General features: G+C 52.4%; 4 protein-coding genes and 1 non-coding gene across 5 annotated transcripts; 2 read left to right on the forward strand and 3 right to left on the reverse strand.

The window, feature by feature from the left end:
- Positions 1 to 816, reverse strand: DL89DRAFT_297056 (uncharacterized protein; the record flags this gene model as incomplete). Its single annotated transcript, XM_040890737.1, has 3 exons — positions 1 to 255; positions 296 to 427; positions 757 to 816. The coding sequence occupies 3 exons, from the start codon at positions 814 to 816 to the stop codon at positions 1 to 3; spliced, it is 447 nt and encodes a 148-aa protein (XP_040739334.1).
- A 4,624-nt stretch (positions 817 to 5,440) lies between these two features.
- Positions 5,441 to 5,514, forward strand: DL89DRAFT_t213. Its single transcript has one exon. It is a non-coding gene; the product is annotated as a tRNA-Asn (tRNA).
- A 107-nt stretch (positions 5,515 to 5,621) lies between these two features.
- Positions 5,622 to 6,362, forward strand: DL89DRAFT_272019 (uncharacterized protein). The gene has a single exon (XM_040888965.1). The coding sequence runs from the start codon at positions 5,927 to 5,929 to the stop codon at positions 6,167 to 6,169; it is 243 nt and encodes an 80-aa protein (XP_040739335.1). The 5' UTR covers positions 5,622 to 5,926; the 3' UTR covers positions 6,170 to 6,362.
- A 781-nt stretch (positions 6,363 to 7,143) lies between these two features.
- On the reverse strand, positions 7,144 to 7,447 carry DL89DRAFT_166670 (uncharacterized protein). Its single transcript, XM_040883735.1, has one exon. It carries the CDS (start codon positions 7,414 to 7,416, stop codon positions 7,249 to 7,251), a length of 168 nt encoding a protein of 55 aa, XP_040739336.1. The 5' UTR covers positions 7,417 to 7,447; the 3' UTR covers positions 7,144 to 7,248.
- A 254-nt stretch (positions 7,448 to 7,701) lies between these two features.
- DL89DRAFT_326442 (Zn-dependent exopeptidase) lies at positions 7,702 to 9,354 on the reverse strand (the record flags this gene model as incomplete). The annotated part of the gene is made up of 4 exons (XM_040891538.1): positions 7,702 to 7,863; positions 7,916 to 8,249; positions 8,295 to 8,660; positions 8,689 to 9,354. 4 exons carry the CDS (start codon positions 9,352 to 9,354, stop codon positions 7,832 to 7,834), a joined length of 1,398 nt encoding a protein of 465 aa, XP_040739337.1. The 3' UTR covers positions 7,702 to 7,831.
- Between the last annotated feature and the right edge of the window lie 749 nt (positions 9,355 to 10,103).

Genomic DNA, 10,103 nt, shown 5'->3' on the forward strand with positions numbered 1-10,103 from the left:
CTAGTCCAGCTTGAACGAGTTGCCAATGCGATCAAGAGCAAGAACAAGTTGCTCTTTGGTGATGGCGAACGTGAATCGGAACCATCCAGGCTCAGTCGAGCAGAATGCTTGCCCGGTAGGGAAGTACACGCGCTCGTTTAGGACGATGTGTTCCCATGCCGTGAGATCGGTCTCCTTTGTCCACAGCTTGGCCACTTCAGTGGCCTGTAGAGCGCCAAGTGCACGATGTGCCTTTGTGCTGGCAGCAATAGGCAGCTTGAACCAAATATAGTGACCTGCCGAGCACGGCACATACTCCACACTGCTTATCAAAGAACTCTGTAGTCAGTGCGTAGTTCTCGGCCAGGTTCTTGCGGCTAGTGGAAATCAGATTGTCGACGAACGCGTGGTCAGCAAGGAAATCGGCAATGATGTGGTCAAAATCTAGCTTGCCTCATACCAGTATTGATGCTGTCGCGCAGGAGGCGGAGGGGATTCTTTCGAAGCCAGCAGCTGACAGCAGATCGCGTGTTGGATTGACAAGTGGAGAATCCACTCTGCCAGATATCGAACTCAGATCAGTGAGCACAGGGAAACCAGCTCGCTGCCCCAGATGGTTCGGCTCGGCTCGGCTCGTTCCCGTGGACGGTGGCATGCAACTTTTTTGCTCAAGTGACCCCCTCACTTGCTTTGGCTACAAATAGAGAGGGCGGTTAATCCACAGAAGCAGCACACGTTTTTGCCTTGTTTCGCAGTCACCGCCTATAACCCGCCAACCTCGACAATATCCCGCCATATTACCAGCTCCAGCGTATAGTGTCTGAGGGTGCTGCGCATGTGCACCGATTTTGCACTGACAGTGGCGGTAGCTGCACGGTGCAAGGCCTCTCTCGTCATACCATTGGCTGCCGCCGCAAACAGGTGACCATTCACACACAAATCGCAAAGCTCACATCCCCCTGTTCTGCGCACGTTTTAAAATTACACCTTAACTCCACTTACTGCCAAACTATCTCTCTTTTTCTCTACTTGAGAAGCTACTACCCCCCACTTTCTCTTGACTTTTATTCCCAATTTGCCAACTTGCTATTATTATTTGCAAATGAAGTACCTTGACGTCGAGTCGTTCAGAAACATCAACTCGCTCTTGTCGTTCCCAACAACCAGCGGCGACCGGCATGTGGTCGGCAGAGTTGAGGCATACTCATGTAGGTGCTCCAAAAGTCTTGGGCGGGCTGGTGCCTTTGGAAGGAGGGTGTATTAGAAAGACACTCTGCTTCCTGCCCTTGACACCTGCACGCGTCTCAATCCCTTGTACGTACTAACATCCTACTCCGCCACGTGAGCACACCACCGCAACCCGCTTCCCACACATTGTCTGTAGGCAAGGCTGCAGGAACCGACAAGAAGCTGTACAAGTACTTGGAAAACAAGTACCAGGAAGACCTTGAGGAGGCCAAGAGCCTCTCGCCAGAGCAGAGCTCGTTGACTAACATTATTTCGCCGTTCGGCCCGCTGACACAATCGGCATCGAGGAAGACGCTGTTCTATCTCATTGGCACGCTTAACGCCAGCTTCCCTGATTACGACTTTAGGTACCGTAGCAGTGTGTTTCCTTTATGTCTGCCGCTTTGCCTGCGCAGTCTAGACCCTGTGCGGCTTTTGTTGGGGAGAGGCGTGGTTCCGGATCGAGGATGAGCGGTCCAGCCCTGATCGTCCACTGGCCTTTTTGGGGGAGGGGAATGGACATTCTCCCAGAGCTGGTACCGTGAGCTAACAGTGCTAACTGGTACTCTCCTCCTCATTCAGCTACACTCCCGCGTTCGCCAAGATGCTTGCTAACTCCACCCATACCACCATGCGTTTTCAAACTGTAGCTCGCTGAGCGCGGACCAGTTCGTCAAGGAGCCATCGACTGGCGACACGATCAAGTCAATCAACACGACCTTGATCAACGTCGGCTGCCCCGCTGGCCTGCGCACCAGCCGCATGTGGGATGTCATCGACAACACCATCAACATCGACGAGTGCGACATTTACACGTACACACCCGATGCTGAGTCGGACCCGTACGAGGAGGACGGGCCGGTGTGGTCGTTCAACTACTTCTTCTTCAACAAGCGCATGAAGCGGATCGTGTTCTTTACGTGTCGCTGTGTGAGCAATCTGGACGAGCTCGAGACCTCGAGTGACAATGGCTTTGTGTTTGGCGACGTCGAGGACGACGAACCGGTTGAGCTTGAGTTCTACCCTACCAGCCAGCATGCCTTGAAAGGCATGATGATTGGCGGCGGGCTCAAGCTCTAGCGGAAGGAGGCTCTCCGTTGTACGTGCTTTTGCACTGCTCACGTTTGCTCTCTCGCAGGTCCCAGCTCATTCTCCGCCTTTTTGCGACATAGTGTTGCGTCTATTGCTAGAGCACACATGTCCGCCAACGCCTTCCATCCATATTACGTGGACTTCTTTGTGAGCGCTTGGGATCTCACGCCTGCCTTTACGGCGGGCTTGGCCAGTTCAATCCTGGCAGAAGTTCTTTTCTTTTCTCTTGTTTTGTATTGCTTGGGCCATTCAGCCGGGTGCAATAAATCGACGATGTTTCCAAGCTTGAATGGATGAACCACAAGTGCGCTTTGCGGATTGATGAGGATGGACTGCAGCATTTATGTGATTCGCGATTTTTTTTTTATAGAACTCTGACAATTTGCGCTTTCATTTACCTTCCCTGCCATCGCCAATGAGTACGCTCCAGTCTACACAAACAGCTGCAGCACCGGTGACGACTGCAGCCTCAGACACCCCCATTATCGCTGCAGCAACCACGCCAGCAGTCGCTGCACCAGCAACTGCTGCTGCCGTCTCCACGAATGCAGACATTGCAAGCAAAACAAAACCCGTTAATGGCGAAACCAAGCCTGAGCCAGCAGAAGAAAAGTCAGCTCTGAACGAGAGGCCGCGGATATGGCGTTCAGGTAAGTTGCTTCACCGCTACCACGGCCAAAATTGCAGGTTGACCTTCGCCGGCATTCAACATAGTACTAATTCACCCTGCTGGACATCCCTAGACGCTCCGCACCCACCACTGCCAAAAGACACAGAGAAAATCATTGAGGAGGCGACCCGGCCGCTCGACACAGTTGCAGATGCCCTGCAGCGGCCGTACGTGCAAAAGACGCTGAGCAGCAACCTGATGGAGATTATGGCGTGGGACCTGATGGAGACGATGACGACGGAGAACGAGTACAACCAGCATATTCGGCGCTTCCTGAATATCTTGCTGGGCGACGACCCGGAGACCGCGCACCTGGAGCTGATCGATAACTACAATATGGAAGACGTGCGCGCGCGTGACCAGCTTTTGCAGCTGGTGTATGAGTCGCTGGCGCGCAGCGACGAGTTTCTGCATAGGGTCGACGAGTCACGCAGCAAGATCACGTTTGCTATCGAGCAGCGGAACCAGCTCAAGACACGGATGGAGAAGACTGCCGGTGTAAGGCCAAAGCAGAAGGAATAAGCGGTAGGCACCTTTTGCGGGATTGGTATTAAATGCTACTACTTTTTGGTTTCTGGAGGACCTGTATTTAATTGCCAGACCCAGCTAGGGCTCGTCAACATGCTAGTTGTGCAAAAATTCTTTGGGTGGGGCTCACACTCACAGACGTACTACCCCATCACATACATGCCTACATCAATGAAGAACGCATCGGCTGTAGCGAGACAGCAGAGCTGCTGAAGGGGCTGGAGGATGCCCGGGCCCAATACAAGGCATCGTGGCAGCGGGCACGCGAGCTTGCTGTTGCCCTTGATCCCGATACTTCTGGTCCCCAGCTCGACAGCAGCGATTCGGCCGACCAGCGGAGCAAACTGCAAGAGGAGCGCGACCGCCTATACGCCAAGGCCGTGGACAAGTCGAACCAGATACATAATCTGCTGGAGTGCGCCCGCCAGCTCCAGCTTACCTCGGCGCAGCTCCTGCAGGTTTCAAAGTGAGCAGCAGTGGCTGCTCCCAACATGGAATACGCAGTTACCAGAGTCTGGCCTGCCAATCGCGAACTCGCGGTGCTGCATACATGAATTTTCTCCCTTTGGCAATATAAAATGCACACCGGCGGCCACTATGGCGGCTACGGGCAGGTGTAGGGCTGGGGGTGTCTTGTGCAGACAATGTGCGGCTCTTCGATTTATCCTTTTGGAGCGGGCGGTGGCGGCGTGCTGCTGCCGTTTTGCTGGGGGAGTTTACTTTACCCAAACATGTAGCAAGCAATTGTATAAAGAATTCTCTGTCTCCAGAACGGGGGTGTCCTTGGGTGAATGCTGCTGAGCCTAAGGATTTGAAACACAGATAATGGAGGACTAATATGAACCTCCTGGATTCAGTAAATAAATCTGAAGACCTCACCACTGTGAGCGGCATGTTTGGGGGTTCTGCCGGGCTCTCACAGTCAGGAACCGCAGCCGGTCGCCGCCGATCTGTTGCGTATAAAAGCCGACCGAATTGGTGCCCAGGCAACTCCTCTCTCCTGCATCTCACCACCTCACACCCTCTGCACTCGTCTCCCAACTCAAAATCCACTGAAAACGATGAATTCGCTGCCGTCCTTTGTCCTCCACACCTGCGACCGCGAGTGCTCGTGCAGCCTGTGCAGCATCGGCGAAAAGTGCTGAGATGTCAAGGGAACCCTGGCTTCCGTCATCCTCTGACCACCCAGAACCAAGCCTGCTGTACGCCGATTGGCGCCTTTGGCTACCAAAACCCATCTGTTTATAGCCATCTCTTTGCACAATACATTTCTTTTCTCAACAATCGATAATCGGCTGGAAATGGCCATGGTATTTGGACTGCAGGCAACGAAGAGCGCGCAGCTATGGCGAGTGAAGCGCAGGTGCTGCTGACTTCAGCCTATGAGCATCTCAAATATCCGCCGTGGAATTGCCAATCTGGGACCGTGGTACGCACCTATTGTGAGGTGGAGCAGAGCCAAGGGGCGAGGCTGTTCAGCATAACCCATGGTGAGGGGTTAACGGCTCGTCCTGTCTCGTATACTCGCAAGAATTAGTGCGCATGTAGTCTGTGTAGAGGATGCAGCAGGCATCAATAAGGAGAAATGGCCAAATAGTGGTAGGATAGGAACAAAAGCATATGCAATAAAAGTTGCAACAACATTAGATAAGAAGTATTGGAATATGCTGGAGCACATAAGGCTAATGAAATCACAACAGAATACGCAGACCACAGCACTAGATCATGGTCTAACATGTACTCTCTTTGCGTCAGTGACACAAATGATAGCTGGTGTTGGTCAATCCACATACACGTGCCTGTGTTGCCAGGCGGTATATTTATACTCTAGTCAGGAGCTATGTAGAACGTGATAAACAGCGGTAAGTTGTGTGGCAGCTACTAATTCCTTTATAGATATATTGTTTTTCCGAAATATCAGAGATTGGCTTTGGTGCCAGGTCTGCTTTCGTGGCGCAACTGGTTAGCGCGTCTGACTGTTAATCAGGAGGTTGATAGTTCGAGCCTATCCGAGAGCGATCTTTTTGCCTGCTCTCCACAACCACCTTTCTTTTTTTTTGCTTGGGGCTGGGCTGTGCTGTAAGCCGTTCTTTGTTGGCTCGTTTGTTTGCTGGGCGTCCCACCTCACACATGCACACACGCACCCGCCTGCAGCTGTTTATCCAGCCCCTTGATACCGCCTTTGTTTCTCTTTTTGTTACCATTCGTCATTCACAGTGCCCAAAGCAGCTCAGCCCAACGGAAAAACCCGCCGCACGCCTCCAGATAGAGTTGCGTTGCTAATTTAGCCTTTTTGGGAACGGCCCGCAACATCCGGCGTGGCGCTGCTGCTTGCAAATCACGCCAGTTGTTGCCGATGCTGTCGAAAACAGGTAAATAGGGGCTGTTGGTTTGGGGTAACGCCGGCATGCTGCTTGCTTTAGGTTTAATATGAAGCGACGCAGCCCGGCTCTGGTTTCTGCATGCCGACCAGTCTTTGCTATAAATCCACCGGCTCCCCGGTATCAGCTGGTCCTCTGGCTCTTTATACAGCTCCTGCACACCCCTCGTCTCCCTCCAGTTCCAGCGCTCGATCTGCCTGTCAAGATGCTCGCACCGACCGCCAACACTGCTCTTGTCCTCTGCGACCGCGAGTGCACATGCGCCTTATGCCTCAGTGGCCGTGGGTGCTAACCATCGCATCCACCGCCTCTGCATCGCACATGTACATACCACACATACCGACCCGATCTGCCGGCTCCTTCTCCTCCCGAAACCTAGTTTCGGCAGCCACCAAAAGCACGCAGCACGTGCATTCAAAAGGGCATGCATTCTCCAGGCTGCCATCCGCATGTTTCTTCACCCCAGCCCATGTCAAATAAATTATGATATACCCACTCACTCATGACGGCATATTTACCTTATTTCTGTGCACATATGCAGTTGATTACTCGCTATGTGCATTTTTCCATCACATTTACATATAAAGGCTGATCAAGTAATTATTATATCGCTCGGAGAACAGGCAATACATATTGACACTGAGCTATGGAGGCCACAAATAAGTCGAGTTACTGAACTCGTTAGATGCATGCCAGTATGTGATTTCTATAAGATTCGGGTCTCCAGTGGTGTGGTCGCTTGACTTGCAAAAGTCGCATCTCAGAACATATCCATGTATTTAGTTTGAAAGAATCATACAGTGCTAGGCTATTTATTTTGTTTTGTTGGCTATTCACATATTTCTGCTGTCAAGCTCTCTATGAAGCTGAGCATTAAGCTGGCGCTCTTCCTCAAGCTCTCGCCGGAGACGCTCCCTTGTTTCAATGGTGCTTGCTATGAGAGATTCGAATCCGCGCTCTATTTCGTCCTCCATATTGGACTTGACCTGTGAATTGGGGGTCTGTTTCCATTCAGCGATTAATCCTTGGACGTACTCGAAGTTGGGAGTAGTGGGGGTAGACATGGCTTATTGTGGTACGAAATTTGAGGGTGATGTAGAAGGTGGGGTGCGGTGGGAGAGTTTTTGGTACACAGCAAGTATATTTAGGATACTTTTTTTTTTTGAGAGGATGAAAGAAGGGGGAGAGGGGAATAATGAAGCTATTTCGGTGCATGCTGCTGCAGCGCTAGCCTGCAGTTATATATATGCACAGGTCACAAATTGCAGCATATCCTTCACAGAAAGAAGCACCTTAGTTATCTTTGTCGCAATGATATGCCCCGCCAGAAACCAAACTTTCGTCTGGTTTTCATTTCTTCAAGCGAGTGAGCTAAAAATAGAACTTGCTCTGATGCAAAAATAAATTCGTGCAGGATTTGTTATGCTTTCGGCTTACAGCATCAGCCCTCAAAGTTATGCTGCATCGATATGCGGGGGATTTGCAGCAGAAAGCTGCAGTGGGCAGGTTTTGCTCTAAGCTGATGGGCCTTTTGGACATGTCTTTTTTTGAAGTGGAAGGCTTATGTAAGTTCATAGTAATTTGTAATTGGTCTGGAATGCGGTCCTTTTCATGCAGTATGCGTTGATGTCGCAAGAGTAAAAAGCTGTAGAAAGGCATGCGGGATCTGCAGTTGGTTTTCAGTAAGGTTGGTGGTGGTGGGACTCATCCCTACAGGCTGCTGGCTTTGTCCAGTTCACCCGACAACGCTGATGGTTTGGATATCAGCCAGCATAGTATCTATTTTTAGTTGGGCTGATATCCAGTTGGTCAAGCAAGACTAGTGACACGCCAAAAAGGATGGCGAGAATGCAACACTATAGGATGCATATAAAGGTATGCTATTGAGGACATGTAGTAAGTGCTGGGTTGATTGTTCACGATATGGAGGAAGCCAAGGTTGTTTAAAAAATAGTTACTCCGCATCAGCAATTAGATACGCCCAGGCTGCCAGTGCCGCAGCACTGCGTCTGAGCTGGCCAGCATCAATGACCTCGACGCGATCGCTGTTTGGCGTGGTGGTGGCGGAAGTAGTGGTCGCCCCAGTTCGGGTGGTCGGGCGCCAAGTTGCCCTCGGGATTGACACTCAACCACCCGCCGCAGGGGACACCAGCCTCGCACAGAACCGCAATGTCCTCAGCCGGCAGCTCCTCCGCCTTGGTGATGTTGCCGGCGCCTAGCACTTTCACATAGTCCTTGCCATACCCAACCAGCGTGTCAATCACCTTCTGGTCGGCCTGGACGTCCATGCCCCAGGGCTCAAACACACCGATGTCGCTCTCAATAGCAAACTTGTGCTTGGCAATCTCGTTCTTGTGCTGGACGAAATACGCCTGGGCGGCCGCGCTGCAGTGTCTCCTCGTTGTTCACATAACCACGCGCACAGTGCGCTTCGGCCGCCGGCCCTCCTTGGCAATCAGGCGCGCGGCTTCCCACGCCAAAAACGCACCAGCCGCATCGTCCATGGCGCCAACACCGACATCCCACGAGTCAAAGTGGCCCGATAGCAGCACAATCTCATCGGGGCGCTCACTGCCCTTCAGATCAAAGATGATGTTGGCCGACTGGGTTGCGTTCTCCTTAAATGTGTTCTGCAGTGCCAGATTGACCTTCGGGTGGACAAAGCCGGACTCGCCCGCCTCCGCGCCTTGTACAGGCGCCTCGATCAGATTGGCATCCGCCGGTGAAATCGACGCAGCCGGGATGGTCGTGCGCGCCGAGTTGCCAGTGGTGCACCGACGCCACTGACGAGTCTGGCGTGGCCGTGCGCACCAGCGCCGCCAGCGCCCCGTATTTGGCTGCCTCCTGGGCGCCACGGCTCCGGAACTTGACTACCTCGCCGTAATTTGTGAAGTGGAAGTTGTACAGCACGATGTTGCCCGAAATTGCCTTTTTGCCCAGCTTCGCTAGCTCCTCAAATGAGCGCACCGGGATGACGTTGGCCGTGATGCCCTTCTTGGGTGTCGACACGGAACTGCCCAGGGCCAGCACCGGAATGTCAACGGAGCCGTTGGGCCGCGTTGGCACATACAAGCGCAGGGACTCGCTGCCGCGCTCCCACCGGTTGACCCACACGGGCTCGGTCCAGACCGAAAAGTCCTTGTCGTGCTTCTTGACCGTCTTGACCACCCACTCGGCGCTCTTGTCGTAGGCCTTGCTGCCGGTCATGCGGTTGCCGTACAGGTCGGTCATTTCGGCCAGCCGGTCCCATGCCACTGTGTTGGATTCGTTGAACCCAGCGTTCAGGAGATTCACGACCGTCGCTTCGGTGCCGGTTGCCCGACGCATAAAACGCACTTGCTTGGGCTGGGAAGTAGGGTGTGCAGAGCACTGGGTAAGGGATGCGAGTCCGCCGATTGTCACAAGGCCAAGAACAAGCACAGAGAGGCTCTTGGTGCGGCTGGATGATGCCACAGGCTCGTACTTGTTGAGGGACATATTAATGACGAAGAATTAAAATATGGACTGTTGATTGGGAATGTAGTGAAAAAAACAAGGTTGAGGAGGGAGAGAAGCTTGCCTTATAAGCTTGTGAGCCAGCGAGCAGGGAGGGAGCTCGTGGGAAGCGCTAGTACAGCTTGACGACATCGCCACACTCTCTAGAAATTGTGCAATACTAGAGATCCACACATTTCGGCGCTACACACCTGTGGGTGTTTTGCACAAGGTTGGCATCATGCATGTCTTGCAGAGCTGATGTTTATACGGCGAATGCTATAGGGCCGTGCCGCAGTGGCATGGGTTGCTTAATAATTAGCTGCTAGTTGCCAGGTAGCTCTTTTAGGGGAGATTGTTTTCCGCAACTGCAGAACTTTCGCGACATGTACATTGCAGGAAGAGTAAAAATAGATGTATCGGGAGAGGATTACCCAAGGTGTCGCTGGATCTAGGCAACACCTGCCGCAAAAGGAATGTGCTGGGTTGGTCACGTCATTATCACAAAAGCTGGTGAATAGAATGCGTGAGCAAGAAGCCAAGGATATGTGGGGAGTATCCAACTGACACTATATTGAACAGCGGGTGTTCATGTATGCAGCATATGTAGGATCCGGTGACTTGCCGAATTAGCAGCCGATAGTAGATGTGTCTGGATAAGTGGATTAGAGGATCTAGGCTGCTCTGGTTTGGGGGCGGGTTGAGGTGTGGATCGGATTTCCAGGTACCTCCTTCCTAACACAGGGAGCAGG

Source organism: Linderina pennispora, assembly GCF_002104995.1.
Source record: "Linderina pennispora strain ATCC 12442 chromosome Unknown DL89scaffold_72, whole genome shotgun sequence".
In the NCBI taxonomy this organism is placed as follows: domain Eukaryota; kingdom Fungi; phylum Kickxellomycota; class Kickxellomycetes; order Kickxellales; family Kickxellaceae; genus Linderina; species Linderina pennispora.

Excerpts from the sequence above, each read along its gene's own strand:
- DL89DRAFT_272019 (XM_040888965.1), top strand. The coding sequence starts at position 5,927 with ATGAAGCGACGCAGCCCGGCTCTGGTTTCTGCATGCCGACCAGTCTTT.
- DL89DRAFT_166670 (XM_040883735.1), bottom strand. The coding sequence starts at position 7,416 with ATGTCCAAAAGGCCCATCAGCTTAGAGCAAAACCTGCCCACTGCAGCT.